The sequence below is a fragment of the Onychostruthus taczanowskii genome, unplaced genomic scaffold, assembly GCF_017590055.1.
Source record: "Onychostruthus taczanowskii isolate IOZ18803 unplaced genomic scaffold, ASM1759005v1 scaffold21, whole genome shotgun sequence".
Taxonomy (NCBI): Eukaryota; Metazoa; Chordata; class Aves; order Passeriformes; family Passeridae; genus Onychostruthus; species Onychostruthus taczanowskii.
In genome coordinates this window covers 278503-296300 of record NW_024499351.1, presented here as the reverse complement: position 1 = coordinate 296300, position 17798 = coordinate 278503, and the positions used below count along the sequence as shown (strand labels likewise).

Sequence of the window (17798 nt, the reverse complement as noted above, 5' to 3'; positions counted from 1 at the left end):
GTCTCTGCCAGGCATCACTGCTGCTGCTACACACAAATCCCTTGTTAAGGCAACAGCTCAAAGCACATTAATTCTGCCAACGGGACAGTGCCAGTAAGTGCCTCCTCCCCTCTCCCCGCTGCCTCTTCAAGCCTTTTTCAATAGCACAGCTGAGTCTTAACCACCCACTCACAGGGGCTCTCCCACTCTTTCCCATTTCCAGCACCATGCAGCACCACACTGCCTTTCCTGCTAATTCTGCCACATATCCAACACTGCTTAGAGTCAAGTCAGCTACTGAAGCCAAACCAGCAGAAAAAGCAATCCAATACAAGCAGTTTCCCACAAACTGTATCATCTCAAATAGAAATCCAACCAGCACTAGAACTGAAGACAAACAAACAGCAGAGCCACACAGTCTCCTCTGCAGGGCACAGTTCAGCTGCACTGTTGGACAGTCCAGCGCTGCCGCCCTCTGTGCTGGCACTGCTGTCCCAGGTCCAGCACCAGCTTATCTTGGACACCAAGTGATGTGCTCTGCACTCTGCAGCCTCCGAAACAGCCACACCAGCACTGCTGAGGGGGAGGCACAGACTGCTTCACTGGGCACTGGTGCCAAAAGAAAAGTTCAGCTCTGTAACTACAACCCAGTTCAGCTGGAAAATTTCTCCAGACTCCCAAAACTCACAAGTACAGTTAAGAAGCATATTCATGTAGGAACTGACTTGGTGATATGTGATAACACTGCAAAGATGGGTAGACAACTGGGCTGTAACTGGATCTGACTGTGTGTTGCCAAAGATTTGTCTCTATCTGAAAGTTCAGGCTGGGGTAGCCAACACATTTGTTAACCTTCACTTAAGAACAAGGTTTCCTTCCCTTACAAAAGGAGGCTGCCACAGGTTCCAGTTTGTCAGTGTTACAGGCCAGGAAGATCTTGAGCTTGGCACAGTCCTTCCTGCACGGGAGCAATATTCCCTTGAACACACGTACTGAATACACTGCACCCGCTGAGAGCTGGGCCTACTATGGAGTAGATTAGAAAAACATTGATTTCAATATCACTGGTTAAGTTGTCCCAAGGACATTATAACACACACTTCAGCAGCTCAGCTCCATACAAGCACCTTTCTGTGTTCAAAGGGCTCAAGGCTCACCCACTCACCTAACGATTTTTAACATCATTCACAACTCTTGCCACCACACAAACATCAGCCACTGCTACAAAACAAGTCTCAACTGGAGCATTTTTGATTTTTAAATACATTTTCCTGAGACAGGAAATGCCTTGTCATGTGTACATTGATGGCTGCTGGCCAGGCAAGCCTAGAGGTATAGAAGTCAAAGAAGCCAGCAATCTCAGGTGTAAGGCAAGCCACACTTATCAAACCAACAAGAACAAACACAGAGGGGGGCTGCTTCCTACTTCACATCAAGTTCTCAAACTTGTCTAAATACATCTGGACAATCAAAGTGCTTTTCTGCAGGACTACCCTATGTTGAGACCACAATGGTTTAATATACATCTTTCACTTAGGTGAAGAAGAAAGAGGCAAATACAACTCTACAAAGTCTGTATGTTTTAGCACAGCCCTCCAACCAACAGTGTAGTCTCTGTAGATCACACTTAATGTCCTCATTTGGTGGATTCATGAAATCTTTCCTTACAGTACACAGAGTAAGCTCTGGGGAGAAAAGGCTAGGATTATAAGATGAACTGAAACAGAGAAAGACAGCAGTGTGCTCCTCTTCAAAGCCCACTAAAGCTTAATCTAGTCCTAATGCACCACAGAAATAAATCAACAAAAGATTAGACTAAAGAACAACTCAGTTTGATATTTGATTAATGACACAGTGATATGTCTGCAACTCAAAGTACTTAGAACAAGACTCTAAGAATAATATTCAGTCCTTCACAAGCCAACTTCCAACCTCTTCAAAAGCACCAAGCTGCATTTCGAGGATCTTCTCAAACAAGCAAGATTTCTCATAGCATCTCAAGGTTCTACAAGCATTTAATCACATTTGCTATCCAAATATTCACAGTAGATAGCGTGCTTATTTTTCTACTGAAAAAAATTAAATTTAAAAGCAGAAGTCACATTTCTGAATGTTTGTACCAGCAGTATTTTATTTTGAAAGGGTTTTTGCCTTTTAAATCTCAACACATAACATGTAGGTCTTCAGCAGCTATTTCTATAGTACTATTAGCTTTAGAAAATACTCCAGTTCTATGTCCTAACCCTCAAAATCATTACTAACTGCACTTTTCCAAACAATTTATTAGCAATGAGCCTGACATACCAGCAGTTCAAAAGACTTCCATTTAAGAATTTTGAACTGCTTTCCCTTCCTACCCTAATGACAAGCTTAAGACTTTGTTCCCTGAAAGATAAGTGTTAGCTGCTTTGAGGGCAGCTTCAAGGCAATGTTTAAAATCTTAAACACAGTTCCTTAGTTCAGGATTACAAAGTATTTAAGAAACTTAATTCTCTTAAAAGCAAGATGACTTCTTGCTTTAAGAAAGTGATTTGATTATATCAAGAGCCTTAACCTCATTTTCTACAGCAGTTATTTTCACTATTATTTTATGTCTAAGCTATACATTAAAGGAGGCCAAGCTTCTGTCTCCATGCCTAGGAGATCACATACTTCAAGTGACTGTTCCTCCCCTGAAATCAGGGCTGTGATGATTCCCATATGAGGCAAAGGATTGACAGATTGAACATTTCCCAAAAGTTTACAGTTCCCCAAGTAGATCACACCACAGGGACCAAGGCAAATGAACACCTACAAGTAAAAGCCAGAAGAGCCTTTCTTTCATGCAGAAGAGGTTGAGGCGGGAAGGGAACAAGACAGCAAGTTTGCAGGCAGTATTATCACAGGATTGGGTTTAAAGAAACAGCTAAAATAACGGCACTTGCTCTTCCACTCAGCAGTACCACCCTGCTGGAGGAGATAAGAGGTGAGAACAACTTTTCCAAGTATGCACAACACAGGGAAAGCAACCCTAACACGTCAGTACAAGCAGCTGACACATGTTCTCCAACAAGTTTCCGTAATTTTCAATCCAAGTGAAAAAAAAAAAAAGCCACCTTGTTATCCTGGAGGTATTATCCAATACATTGCTCAAAAAGACATTCCAAATATTTTACTGAGACCAATAAGAACTTGTAAATTCAACATGCTTATCTCTGAGGTGACGGTGGGAAAATAAATGCATTATAATTTGACACAAACTACAGACTGGAACCTGATTCTGATGGCACTGGAACAACAACTGCGTAAGAGCAAATCAGGTTCTACTCTCAAATATCAATTCACTGGAAATTGCGTTCTACATTCCATGTCTACAATCTGTACAGTTCAAGCCTTCAGCAAGTCTTCAACATTTTGGCTTCTATTCCAGTCCTTTGAAAGAAACATGCCACGACCTGCAGTAGGAAACCCCACCTTGCCATGCAAAAATCACCAATATATAGGCTGGAAGTGCAATCATTGTTTGCTCATCATCTGCACTGAAAATAAAGCTGAAAATACATTTAGGGAAAAAACCAAAACAACAAACTACACGAGACATCTCCCCTCCTAGTAAAGTGTATCAGAGTTTCCTGCATACAAAGTATAAATAGAGACCGAGTAAGCACGCTGTGAACAAAAAATCCTTCCCCAAAATACACTTTATGCAGCCTTTTACGTAGACTTTTGCCAATTCTCTCACCTATTCCTCCATGATAGACAAGAGCAGGGCCACTCTTAAAATAAGCTGTATTTTCATAAATCATTTCTGCAAAGGCCCAGATGGACTTCTCTTTCACCTTATACTTGATTTCCTATTAGTGCTGCTCATATCAAGTGGGCATCAAACAGGAATCCCAACATCCATCTTACCTGCATTTACTCAAGGAAGTTCCTCTGGACTGCCTTGGATGCACAGTAGCGCCATCTTTGGTGGCAAACATTCTACTTCAAGTTTTTCAACTTAAAGAGAAGCCAGCTACTAACCATAATTAAATTAGCATAGCTTTTCTCTTTCTTTTCCTGTCTAGCTAATTGAAGCAGATACTTACATAGCTTCAAAGATCTACTATTCTCACACTGAGATATAAAGCAGTCTTGTTACTTCAAGGAGTAACGTTCCTATGGAGCAGCCAAAATTCTCAGTGACAAATTCCAGACAAACTGAATAGACAACTTATGGAGGATGTTCACATGTTTACACATCCTGTAGAGATAATTATGGCCCTAGAACAGGGATGTGGGCTCCCTCCCAAACACAAAGGGGGACAGTGAGCTCCTTCCTTTGCTGCAGAGCAAGAGCTCCAGCTAAACACCTGCTTGGGGAGTTGAAGGAAGGAACTTCAACAGTCCTTCCAAGTTTTATATTCAAAGTTTTTCAAAAAGCTTGGCAAGCAAACAAAGTCTTGTCTTCCTGGAAAAGAACACTACACAGAATGTATTATTTCAGAAATAAGCAGAAGCTAAAGGTCAGGCAAGTTAGTTACCAATGCTCTCAAAACACAAGTTCCTATTATGTATTAATTTGCTCCTAGAAATGCCTTGATTGTAATTCTTATCCTAAAAGACATCACTTATTTCTTATCAGTCATTTCTTTGCAGCTAACTGAAACAGCAGACATCAATGTGAGCCATGTTTTCACATATATCTTAAACAGCAACTTTTGCTCATTTGCTTGTTCTGGCCTTTCAGACACAAATCCCAACCCCAGAAATGTATTCACTAAATCAACTCCGTATGCAGCACCATGACCTTAAAATCAGCTACAGGATGAGACAACAATTCTTTGTATCGTATCAAGAACAACCTTCCAAAGCCAAGGAAAGCTACTTCTATCTTTCCCCCAGGACATCTCAGAAAGTTCAAGTTGTTGAAAATGTTTTAAAAAAAGAAACCCAGTCATACTTCAGCAAGAGTAAACTCTAAAGAACCACCATATATAAGTATTTCTGAATTTTTTCAGTTGCTGACCAATGGCAAATACAGCCTATGCAGAAACTTAGAAAATATTTTTTATGCCTTGTTCACCTTAGATAGTTGAGGTTAAAGACAAAACCTAAAATGCTAACAACTAGTATAGAAAGTTTAAGAAGTAAATGCAGCCTTCAGCAAAAAAAGTTGAAAAAATGCACTCAGGCAGCTCACGGATCACACTGTAGGGCACAGCATGCAGTAACAGTAGAAAAAGAAATTAAGTAAATTTAAAAACAAGAAAACAACTCAGCCTGATTTTAAAGTTTCAAACTTCCCATTCAGAGACTACCTTGAATATAAAAATCATCCCAGGGATGGGGTCTGTTCATAATCGTAACACAAGAACAAAAGCAAATTCAACCACAATTTATGTAAGGTAACATTTGAGTGAAATTTGGTAGTTTTCCCTATGAACGTCCTTGAAACTCCCATGGACTGTGATAAGATGTACAACAGTCTACTGACAACAGGCACAAAGTTAAAAGTACTTTTATTACAGCACTGAACTGAAGCCTGTGATCGTGCTGGTGCTGGAGACCAACACCACCATGGTTCACTACCAAACCAACAGGCCACAGAATTCACACCTGTATTTCCATCTGCCTGTTTCATCTGGTTTGGAAGCTGGGAAACTCAAAGCTGGGGACGATGTGATGCAGCCACCAGGAGAGAAGTGCTCCTCTATTACACTGGAGGAAAATCCCCAGCCCTTCTCCCCCCAGCAGAGCTGCTCCTGTCCAGGCTAGCCACCATGAGGCAGTGTACCTTCCATTATTAGGGCAAGAAGAGAAAACTCCTCATCTATCACAGCACCTCGCTCCATCAGTGCTACTTTATTAGTACAGTCAGTAGGAAAATATTAATCATTGATATTTAAGCAAACCACAGGGACTGCAGTTGACACAAGGTACCTAAGAAGTATTAGGACTCTTGTAAGAAGTGGCTCAAGCATTCCTGTGCATCCAACACGAACAAGAGCTGCCCAGCCTCCTCAACCAGGACAGACTGTCATGTTTAAAAACAATGCTTTCACAACAATTCAAGTAAAACTCTTCTGTGCTGTAACTATTTCTCCGCTGGGTTTAAAGCTGCAGGCAAGTGAACGTGAAAAGGAAAGCATACAGCCTTCCTCAACTCCACTCACTGCTTTCAAAATAACTCTAGCTGAGAAAACAAAACTAGTGCTATTATTTGAGGAGGTGCTGTAACACGATTATTGATTTTAGGGTAAGCTAGGATGTAACAGCTGTTAAGCAACACTCAGTAATGGTACAGGAGGAGTTAAAGGCCTCTCCTGTTTCACTCCTGCTCTTGTAACTATTCCAACCTATCCCTCTGCTTCATTTCACTGTACAGAAAGCCCTTCTGCAGGCAGGCACAGGTCATCCACACAGACCCTATCACCTAAGCTGTTCCATGACTAAAGTTCAGATGCAACTAAGAGTGACATGTACATGTTTCCACTGCTAATGATGACATACCTAATTAAAGGCCATTTATTACAGGTGTGCTGGCACTTTTATGACATTGAAAAAACTATTCAATAATCTAATGCTTTGAGATAATTAAATGACAGAGTGGCAAAAACACAGAAAACTGAAATCAAAGAAAACTGAGCAGTGCTGGGAGGAAGAGAGACCAGTCCTTGAGCAGCAAAGCAGTATCATAACCTCAACTTCAATCTCTGGGCTCTTTTAAATTATTCAAATTGCAATGCTGCCAAACACAATCAAACTTTTCCTGATGCTCAGAAGCACTGCCTTTTCCTCCCTGTAAATCAAGCCAGGTGAGTTGTCATTCTGTATCTCCCAGTTTATAGTGCAGCTAGATTTCCCTATCTCTAGTTGGCTTGCAAATCAAGCAATTGAAACCAATCGTGGCACATGGCATCTGCTAGGTTTTGTTTAATTGTGCCCAGTCCAATCGTTGTGCTTCCAAATTAAGTAAGAGTTACACAACAAAGATGTTAAAATAGTTCGGTGTTCCAGTGCTAAAAACCTCACATGATCCAACTCAGCGTTCGAGGCGGTACAACCCTCGCAAGCCCCAGCGTACGGCAGGGAGATGCTACGAGCTCCCAGCTTTTAAGCCGTTCCCGAGAAATAACCATACTTTAAGAAACACAGTGCGCAGACTCCAGCACACCCGAGGCTAAACACCCAGCCAAAGCCATGTCCCATCCCCACCGGGGGATAGATTACAGGCAAGAGCCGCGCTGACAGCGGAGCGCACCAGCTCCATGTGGGGGACGGGCCGACAGGGATCAGTCACCTCCTTCCCCGAGCTGCCCGGGGCTGCTCCCTCCGCAAGCGGACGCGGCCCCGGGAAAGTCGGCGCCCTCCGAGCTACCTGGCTCCGGTCCCGGCGCTGTGCAACGCGAGCGCCCCGCGGGCGCCGGGGCCGCAGCCCCCGCTCCTGCCGGGGCTGAGGCACCCACGGTGAGGCCGGCCGCACCGCAGCGGGGAATAAGGTCACCGACAGTGGCCCCCGGGCCGCCCCCGCTCCGGCACGGGCCGCCGAGCGCAGCGGGGGAGGCCCCGGCAGCAGAGCGGGGAAAGCGGGGTGACCCCGCCGGGGAGCGACCGCGGGCCGGGCGCAGGGGCCGCCGCCGCGATTTCCCCGCCGCCCCTCGGGGGCGGGCGGCCGCCCACGCCATTTTGAGGAGGGGGGAGACAGGGGGGCCTTTCCCCCGGCGCCGCGCGGCGCCGCCAGGCCGCCCAGCCCCGCGCTCGGGAGCGACCTCGCGAGCGCAGCCCCGGTGCCGCCGCCCCCGGTGCCGCCGCCGGGCCTCGTTACCTGCCGGGGCGGGCCGGTGGCGGGCCGGGCCCGCGCGCCGCGCCGCGTCCCTCGCCGCCATCTTGTCCGGGTTTAAAATTAACTCCCCGTGACGTCAGAGCTCCGCCGCGAGACCTTTATCGCCCGCCGGCGGCGCGCGGGGCGAGGCCTCGCGCGGGGAGGGGCGGGGCCGGAGCTGGAGCCCCAGCCCCCGGGGGCTGCAGCGGGAAGGGGGAAGCGCTGAGGGGCCGGGCGGCGTGAGGGCAGCGGAGAGAGAGCGAGACAGACAGACAAACAGACACATACATACACACAGGGACACAGACATGCACACAGGCCCAGCCCCCGAGCTGAGTGCCTCCCTCACGGCGTGCGCTGAGATGGAGCAGGGGGCTCCCGCGGGGCACGGGGTAAGGAGGCCCCCCGGCCGTACAAAACACCTCTTGAGGCAGCGCATCCTTCAGGGGTCCCTCCCTGCCTCCCTCGGCCACAGCTCGCTCGTGTAGAGCTCACAGCCGGACCGTGACCCGTGTGCTGGTGTCCACCTGCACCCTCACCCTGCTGGTTCCCCTCTGCTGGGCCGGGGGACAGCCAGGAGAGCGAGCGGGCCGCTCTGCATTGCCAGCCGTCACTCCAGCTCCTCGCTCCTCACTGTAGCACTGGGGCTGGGAACACGCGGGACAGCTCTAAATCAGAACAAGCCACACCAGTTTCCAAGGAACCAAACATTCCTGCTGTCTCTGGGGTTTGCAAGAGTCTTGTTCCTCTCCATCCGAACTGACCTTGCTTCATCCTTCTAAAAGGCCAGCTGTGAAAGTGAGCTGCCCTTACTGCATGAAGTTTTTAAGTCTGTGAGGTTTCCTATTGCTAAAGGTTGTGTAAACCTTCTCAGGCAAATTGGTCAGTATGACCTTGTCACTCGTTAGAAGAACACAATGTCCAATAAATCATCATGTGAAGTGAGCAACAGGCTTGCAAAACCCCACTTCACCGTGGCAATGCTCTCTGCAGAAATCATTTTTCTCAATTTTTAGCTATGCCAACTTACTTAGTTCTGGAGAGGCAGCTTGTGAGTGACAGCAATCTTAAAAGCAAACAGAGTTTGGTTCTGCCAAAATGGAGGTGGAGAGAAAGCTCAGAAGAGATTTTCAAAGTAAAAACGAACTATCACGGAAGCACCTACAACTTGCTTTCCTTTACTATCAAAGTAGCACATAGGGGGTTTCCTAACACAGGGGTTCATGACACTCCTGCAGTGCTTACACTGGCAGCCCTTGTGTCAGAAAGTTTAATACCTACAACACATGAAAAAGAAAGTAAAATGTCTAAAAGATGCTGCAATCACAGCAAGTAAGAACTGCAGAAGGATACAACGATCAAACTATTATCATATATTCATTCTAGTTATGACACTTGGATTAATAAAATATGCAGTTCTGTAAAAGAACTTTATTATTGTAGATTTACGTCAGAATAAATGGAAGCAGGATTCAACCCCTTTGTACAAAAGCGTTCATATGACTGCTAGAAAATAACCCAAAAATATTGCCATTGGTCTTTTGCAGTTTAATATCCCCTATTTATTTGCTGAAAATGAGCATACCATTGCTTGTCCTTCTAACCTCATACCAAGTGAAGGAAAACCTTTCTTTCCATCGGAAGGAAGGCAGAGCACACTCTGTACACAGAGGTATTGCAGAGATATTCAGGCAATCAAGGGAAGGGAAACAACTTGAAGTAAAACACATTGACACTGTTAGCTGCCAAATTTAAGCTTCAGCAGCTCAATATGCAAACTAAAATAAACAGGGGGAAAACCACCATAATACTAAAGAAGTTTCCTAATGCTGCTATTAGTAAACAGCCTTGTTCCTGGTCAAGTCTGGAACAGTTTACACAGAGAAGAGTTTGAAATAGTGCGTGTTCAGACAGATAGATTTCTGCTTCATGCAACAGGATTTGCTGCTGCTGTAACGTGAGAGCAGAAGTCAGGAACTTGGAGGTCAGAAAGCTCAGCCTTAATTCTGTCCTCTTATGTCTGCAGGAAGGAAGGAGACATTTTCTGGGCTGAGGATTTTGCTATCAACAGGTCTTCTCCTGGTTGCAAAGGTCCCCATCTCCACTGCACTCCAGCTACATTCCTGAGCCAGGCTAGGAAAGGAACTAGGACTGAAACTGCTTAAGCTGGCTATGGATTTGGCCTGGAAGGAGCTTGGGAGCAACTGTGCAAACCACAGGCAGGCTGTGGTGGGAAGGGATTGCTGGAGCAGAAGGATTCCTGACCCTGAGTGCCAGCTGGGCCAGTAGTCCCTTCAGCCCCCAGAGTCACAGTTTTGTACTACAGGCAGCATCTTCTCCTGGATTTGGCCATGCTGCTCTGAAAACTCTGCTGTCCCAAGCTTGTCCCAAACCCACTTTGGGCCAGCCAGCAAACACTATGCAGTGAGACAAAGGCTGCTCAGCCATGCTGCTTGGAGAGCTGTCCCTTCCTGCGGCTGGAAGGGAAACAGAGCCACCACAATGTCTCCTGGCCTTCAGGAATCACAGCATGGCATGGGACTGGCCAGTTCCTGACCCACGCAGGCTAGAAGCATCCACTGGACACTAGGAAAGGCTGAATCAGGCTTGGGTCCTTTATGCCTTTCTGTACAAAGTGTTTCTCAATCCTCATCAGCCAGCCTGTGCAATGCAGTTGGGCTTGTTTAAAGTAGTCCGTATGATAACAAATCCTTCAGCCAAACACCTACCTGAAGCATGCTGAGCACCACTGCTGGGCTGGGGAACAGAGCCATGATCCACCTTGGAGGGCTGAGGGTCCTGGGATGAGCTGGAGACATCTCCATTGGTGCTTCTGCGCTTACCAACCGCTCTCCTCATCTGCTTCAGGCTTCCGAGTCCAAACTAGTGACCAGGAGATTCCCACTCCTCCTTCCAGACTGTGCAGTGCTGCAGGCAGTCAGCAGCTGAGGACAGACAGGTCTGAGATAAAGGTGGCTCTGCTGACACCCACCCTATCCACAGCAATAAGGCACCTCCAACCCTCTGGCTGCAGTTACTAGGACCAGTCCAAACTAGTGACCAGGAGATTCCCACTCCTCCTTCCAGACTGTGCAGTGCTGCAGGCAGTCAGCAGCTGAGGACAGACAGGTCTGAGATAAAGGTGGCTCTGCTGACACCCACCCTATCCGCAGCAATAAGGCACTCCAGCCCTCTGGCTGCAGTTACTAGGACCTCCCAGGGCTTCCCAAGGAATAAAACTGGGGAGGCAAGGAGAGGTCAGCTCTGCAGCAGTGAACCAGCGCTAGCACTGGGAACAGCCAGGGCAGGCAGGGTCAGCTGCCCTCCCACCAGACCCCACCAGGGAGCTGTGTCACTCAGGCAAGTCTGAGATGTCCTAACAGACTCCCGCTGGGAAATCCGTCTGGATCTCGGGCTTGTTCCCAGAGGCAAACACGTGCCCTCCCAGAGTTTGGAAATGCCCTACAAGGCACCTCGTCCTGCTTTTCTCTGAAGAACACCCAGGCTGCCGTACCACAGCCCTACTGCTTATGGACTTCGTCTACTCACAGCTTCCCAACTCTTCCAGCTGGAGCGCTCCTCCCTCTGCACCGTGCCAGCAGGCGCTGGAGGATGTGCTGCTCCCCGAGCCCCTGCCCACTCTGCAGCTGGATCCTCCCTTTGGCTCCCTCTTCCCAGCACCCATCCCTGTGCCCTGCCCACACGCAGGAACACGCTGCTCGGTCCTGCCCAGGCTGGCTGACGTTTGCCTCACTACCTCGGCAAACATCTCAGTCCCATAAACAGGCAGTCTTGGTTTCCTATGCGTTTTTTTTTTCTGGTGCTCGCCATTTTCCAGGGGCATCTCTCTCCGGTTCATTTGTCACACAGGTGATCTAAAAGTTGCTGTGCATCATTGCAGAGTGCTCAGCACAGCTACCCATGTGTGTTGGCATAACCTGGGGCTCATCCAAGCAAAGCCAAGGTGAGATACAGTATGAATCCAAGCCTGGTTCTTCTGTGGAGAACTGCAAGAAGGGAGAGGCATTTGGGAGCAGAAAACAAATTGGGAGGGAGGGGAAAAAAAACCTATTTTACTTAATCTCCTCAACCTGAAGCTGTCCCGTATGCTGAGAGGAGATGCCTTTTTAGCTGGCTGCAGGACACCTGCTCGAGAGAGAAAGCAGCCCCTCCCAGACCACTAATTTATAGCAAGCTGAGTGAGAAATCTCTCATTCTTCCCTGATGTTGACCCAGGAGCTGCTCCTCTGGGGAGGAAGGTGGAAAGAACATTGAATTTTAGCTGTGAGAGCAGCTTAGAGCAAGTTGCTAGGCACCAGCTGCAAGAATTGCCTGCAGGTGCTCGTGCAGGAGAGGTTGGGCCGGTTGATTGGGCTCTCCTGGTGCAGCCAGAGTGCCAAATACCTTTGAAACGGGCATAATCCATTCTCAGCCTGAAGGAGCTATTGCACAATCTTCCCAGGATTAAGGGTTTAAATCGAGGGACTGTGTCACAGCTGGGGAAAGGGCAGTGGGCAGGCTCAGGAGCCATGCTGGCCTGTGTGGCTGTCTGGGGTGGTGGGATGCCCAGGGAGGTGACAGTCTTGCAGAGGCACACGAAAGCAATCTCCCTTGTCCTGCCCTGTCTACATCTTATCAGGGTGACTGAAGTCTTCAAAAGATTAAATGGCTACGTGGTTTTCTTCTGCTCCTGGAAGCAAAGCTCCATAGCCAGCTGAATCTTTCATTGCAAGCGTTTGCTCAAGCGGAGTCCTATCATTTCAGTCTGTATAAACAGTGAGATTTCCATCTCACTCTTAAGCAACAGCACAAGACGAGGCTGTTTTTAAAGTCTGGCTTAGATACTGACTCCTGTGAAGGCTGCAGTGCTGCTTGGAGCGCCAGCATGCCTGCAAACCCCAGGGCTGCCCCACTGCAGAGATGCCCCTGTCTACAGCCAGCATGCTGCTTCCAGCCTCACCTGGAGGCCAGCCCTGCTTACCCACCTGATGCCTGCTCTGCACCTCTGAAAATGAGAAGCACCCCTCTCTTCCAGCCTCACCTGGAGGCCAGCCCTGCTTACCCACCTGATGCCCCTCTGAAAATGAGAAGCACCCCTCCGGTTTGGATCCCCTTGGTGTCATTTCCCAATGACCCTTTAGGCCATCAAGGACAGCACAGAGAAAGAGCTTTCCCACACCCCCAGACTCCATTTTCCAAACCTCTTGTCCTAGGAAAAGAAGCATTGCTCCAGCTGTCACTGTGACACCCATCAAATGTCTTGCAGAGACAATCACACCAGCCTCTGAAGTCACACAGCCTCCTTCCAGGGAGCTGTGTCTGCTTTTCTGGTACAAACAGCAAGGCTCAAGAGAGGAGGAGCCCCCTAGGATCAGTGACTGTGCTTCAGCCTCTACCAGTGCTTTGTCTGCATAGTGCAGAATACAAAAATCAGGCTACCAGGGACAACTTGGGATGGAAAGTACCCCACCATCACAGAGGCCTCAGTGGCAGCTGAGAGTCTCACCCAGAAAAATGCTGCATAGACATTTCATTCTTTAATGTAATAAAATCAGACTAATTTAGCTCAGCGTGCTGCAGATATTTACCAGCAAACACTCCTATCAGCACTGGCTGGGGGCTTTAGAAGAGGATATTTGTCCTTGCAGCACAACTGACCTCTCATATCACAAGCCAGCTCCTCCCATATGGGCAAAGCATCACCATGTGATCCTGACTTGAGGGAAGCAGCGCAGCTTTACACCTGGGGAGGGATTAGAACTGAGAACCCCGTGCAGGCAGACCTGGCTCCTGGTTGCATGTGGGGTTAGGAATGATTGCCCTGGCATACAAAGGGTGCTAATTACACGGCAGAGTTTATTTGCATCCTTTGCAGCTACATGACTGGCTTGTTGGGTGAGACTTACAGGTCCCCACGAGGAAGTAGGTGGTTTATTCCCAGGGTTTCACATGCTTGTTTTCCATGCAAGTCCAGACTGGATGCATAGAGATGAGTTGTACTTAAAGAGAGTCCTGCTGAATTCCCACAGCAGAATCTCACCTGCAGCTCTTATTTTCCTTTTCTAGAAGGCAAATCCCTCCAGCACAGGGTCACGCACACACCCTTGGATCAGGCTCTGTCAGGAGAGGATGGGTTTGGATGTAATTAAGCCGTATGGTCACTCTACCCAGCTAGGAGAAGTTTTGGACTAGCACAGGCTGCCTTGCCAAGGACTTGGGTGCCTCAAAGAGAGCTTAGCTGCCAGCATCAGCTGGTGTAAGACCCAGTGATGGCAGCACCCAGGAAAGCCAGGTGAGGTGGGGACCTGAGCTTCCCCCAGCAGCACCATGGGCTTATGAGAGGGTACGTGGGGCAGCAGCACCCTTCAGGGCTGGGATCACTCCTGTGCTCCCAGTCAGGCCTGGATGTAGCTTGTGATCCTTCACACACTGATGAAACTGTCTGGATCTAGTCTCAGGTATTGAAGCAAAGTCTGGGTCTGAGTCTAGACATGAAGGGCAAGGCCAGTTCTGTGGTCTGTGTTTGTAGGTTCAGTCTGGGCCAAGCCTAAGGACACAAAGCAGAATGTGCCATTTAATCTGGCTGGATTAAGGTGTGAATTTAATTAGATCTCATGTCTTCTCAGTAAAATCTAGAACATGCTGTTGAAAATTTTTGTTTAATCTTCCTCCAAGACTTTTTTGCATACATTTCAGCAAGAAACTTGCAGCACAGGGCAATTGCAATGGAATGAGAAGCCAAGTTTTAGCAAAACCCAGAGGGTGGGGCTGAGATCAGCATCCTGTCATCTTTGGATTTGTGTTTCTGATTCAGAGGCTGTCCTGCCCCCTCTCCTCCAGGAAGACTGTAAAATTGATTTAGCTACTGTCCTGTAGGATCACTCCATGGCAGCTGTCTCTGTACCCAGTCAGCCACAAAAAGCACAGTATTGCACTGGCTATGATCACATTTAGGTAGTTTGACAAAAAAAGGCTCCCGGGACTCATCACAAGGAAAAACATAAAATTGTTTGGAAATATTAATCAGGGGAATATCACCAGTTTTGTTCTTCTCAAGTAATATTAACTTGCGAGAAATAGAGAAACAATGAGAGGAAGAAAAGGGGACAGCAAGCCTGGCTGCAGCAGAGGGCTGGAAACGAAAAAGCAAATTCATTTGAGATCCAGGGATTAAGATCCAATCATTTGACCTCAGATTAAAAAGTGGATAAGCACAACAAAGAATAGCTTAAAACATTTGGGAAAGTGTAAAGGAAAATCAAGTGGCATTAAATAACAAAACAGCTGCATTAAGCCAGAATGCCTCCCTGATCACAGGCAGCAAATCCAAGTAAGGGATACCTCAAGCTTCCTCAGCGCCATCCAGTCATCCCCCAGCATTCCTATTTCCCTGCCACCCTCGGAGTTAAATCAAAAAGAACTCACCCTGCTCCACACCAGTTTGTTGCTTCTATTGAGCTGCTCTCCCTCACCCTCAGGGGAGCACAGCCACCTGCCAAAATCCCTTATTAGGAAGAAATTACCCAGCAGAAGTAGGCTAGCTAGCTGTAAATGCGTGCTGGAGAACAGGAATACCAGGACAGTGATGCTCAGGCTCTGAGTGCAGTGTGGCTGCTTCCCAGCTTTTCTTTGTGAGCTTCCCCCACCAGCATGGTTTCTTTTCCTGGACTTGGCCTGTATCTCCTAGGGAAAACCATCCAGCTCCCTTGCAGCCTGCTCACTTCAGCCAACACAGATCCTCAGTGGCCATTCCCACAGGTTCCCGGATGTCCTCCAAATGTCCAGTTCAGCTACTTTCTTCTGCAGCACCTTTGAAATCATTAACACAGCGCTGTTAAATGGGTGTCAGTCCCAGGTGGGCAGCACAACCTGGCACCGTGGCACTGGCCCAGCCCCTGCGTGCTGGTTGGCAGCTCATAGCAGGCCATGGCTCTGCCCCAGCCTTGGCTCCACTGCAGTTTCAGGAAATGCAGAGAGCAGTCACAGGCTGGGGGGCACAGAGCTGAGCTGGATGGATGCTGGGTGTTCCCCTTGCACAGATTCAGTGGAGAACCAGTGTCCCTGTGACAGGCACAGTTCCCTGCTTGCACACTTCAACCACAGTACCCCACAGACAAACATCAACCTTTCGTCACCGTGGCCACAGCCACCTCCCCACTGCCACCATCCTACAAACAGGCTGTGTCCTAGCAAGTGCCTCTGCCACTGAAAAGCACCTTGCAATGAGGAACCCCAAGGCTGGGAAAGGTCTGAGCATGGGACTGCCCAGAAGTGTGTTACTGCTTTTCCTTCTCCTTCTTGTCCAGTGGACAGTGATCCTGTTTTTCCAGCAGCCCCACTGCCAGCTGCAGTGGCCTGGCAGGCGCAGTGACCCCGAGTGATTATTTAATAGCAGATTGTATAACAGAGCAGGGCAGACATTACATTTCTGTCTCTGACCTCAGCCCTGGGACATCTCCCACCCATAAAGCTTCCAGTCTAATCTTTCAGACCTCAGAGGAGCAGCCTTAGACATGTGACACCATCCTTCAGAGAGGAGTGACCAGTGGGGACCAGGTAGCTCTGGGCAGGAATGGGCTGCCCAGCACATCTCAGTCCCACAGAAGGGAAAAGAGAAGGGAGCCTAATGCTCCACAAAGGCTCAGGTTTGGAGCCCAGATCCTGCTGAAGTGCCCAAGACAACTCTGCAAAGTCTCTCTGCTCCCTGCTATCCATCCAATTTAAGTACTACACTTGCCTCTCCATTCATAGTGAGCTGTTTCAGCAAGGTGAAGATGGATGAGCTGGCCTTGAGCAGGGAAAGCCAGCTTCACCAGGTCCCCTGTGTTCCAGCCACACAGCCTCTGGAATCTGGGAGCAGCTGAACCCCTTGGACCTACTCCAGTAGGGGTGGACAGTGCTCAGGAGCCTGTGGAGAGGTGCCTGCTGCTCTGAATAGTCCAGAATTCAGGACATGCCAGCCTTGTGCTGGTGATATCCCCAAACTGTGTTGCTCTTCCATGGGGGTGAGGAGACAGTTCAAGGCAGTAGCCTGTAGTCCTCAGTGGTCAGGAGGATGCTGCAGTGTTGCAAGGAGACAGGCTCAGGCAGGCCTTGCTTATCAGTGCTGGGCATGTGCCAGGTGGCTCAGACCATCTCATCCAGAAATCCATCAAAACCAGCTTCTCCTGAAGCCTTACTGGAGCAGACACAACAAGGATCTTCTTTCTGAGCTTGACTTCAGCATGTCCTGGCTCTAGGCATTCCCTTTCAGCAAGACTTGGTGGGTGTGAACATCCCCTCCAGGATGAGCATGGATCTGCTGGAAGCTGGAGAGGACTAGCAGGGCCACCAGGCTGGTTGAGGTCAGGGAACATGCCTACAGGGAGAGGTGGAGACAGCTGGCTTGGTTAGTTGGGAAGGAGAGCAGGTTGGGGTGATGTAGCAGAAGTATACAGTGACTTGGCAGCTAAGAAGGGCAGATGAAGCTGAAACCTTTCCAGGAGGTTAGTGAGCCTGGCTGGTTCAGGGTGTTAGGAAAAGCTCCTTCCCTGGAAGGGTGGTGCAGCCCTGGGACATGGACCCAGAGTGGAGGGGTTTCCATCCTTTCAAATTTTCCAGTCTTAGCTGCTCTGACCCAGCTTTGGCAACAATCCTGCTCCAAAGGCTGGCTGAATCTGAGACTGCCACAGGCCCCTTGTCACCAGCACTTTCTTTGAGAGGCAATTCTACGCCAAACTGAGCCAAAATCAGCTTCCTGCCTTGAGCCATTTGTGCCAGCTTCCATCAGACACTGCTCCTGTACAACTTACCAAAATGTACCTGCTCAGGGGTGCAGCACTGCAGAGAGGATTTCAGCAGCCTGAGCTTAGAAGCACACAGTTTACCAACAGCCACAGCAAAAATAAGTCCAAAGGGCAAGATCAGAAAATCCAGTATTTAAAATCTGTGACTCATTCCACAGCTGGGCCAGGGAGGCAGCTGCTGCAGTGTGGGTCTAACCATTAACCAGGGGGCTAGAGAGGTGTGATGCTGTATGAGAAACAGGGTGCTG

At 48.5% G+C, this 17798-nt stretch overlaps 1 protein-coding gene across 3 annotated transcripts in view; it reads right to left on the bottom strand.

The window, feature by feature from the left end:
• ATL2 (atlastin GTPase 2) overlaps positions 1-11372 on the bottom strand; it is a 40279-nt gene extending 28907 nt beyond the window's left edge. The window contains exons 1-2 of one of the 3 annotated variants that reach the window (XM_041404216.1): positions 11315-11372; positions 10495-10710 (exon numbers count right to left, since the gene is read on the bottom strand). In XM_041404216.1, coding sequence (XP_041260150.1) covers positions 10495-10624 — 130 coding nt within the window. In that variant the 5' untranslated portion in view covers positions 10625-10710; positions 11315-11372. Of the gene's footprint in view, positions 1-7768; positions 7854-10494; positions 10711-11314 lie in introns of those variants that run through there. The other 2 variants (XM_041404215.1, XM_041404217.1) reach the window with 2 other exon arrangements.
• Between the last annotated feature and the right edge of the window lie 6426 nt (positions 11373-17798).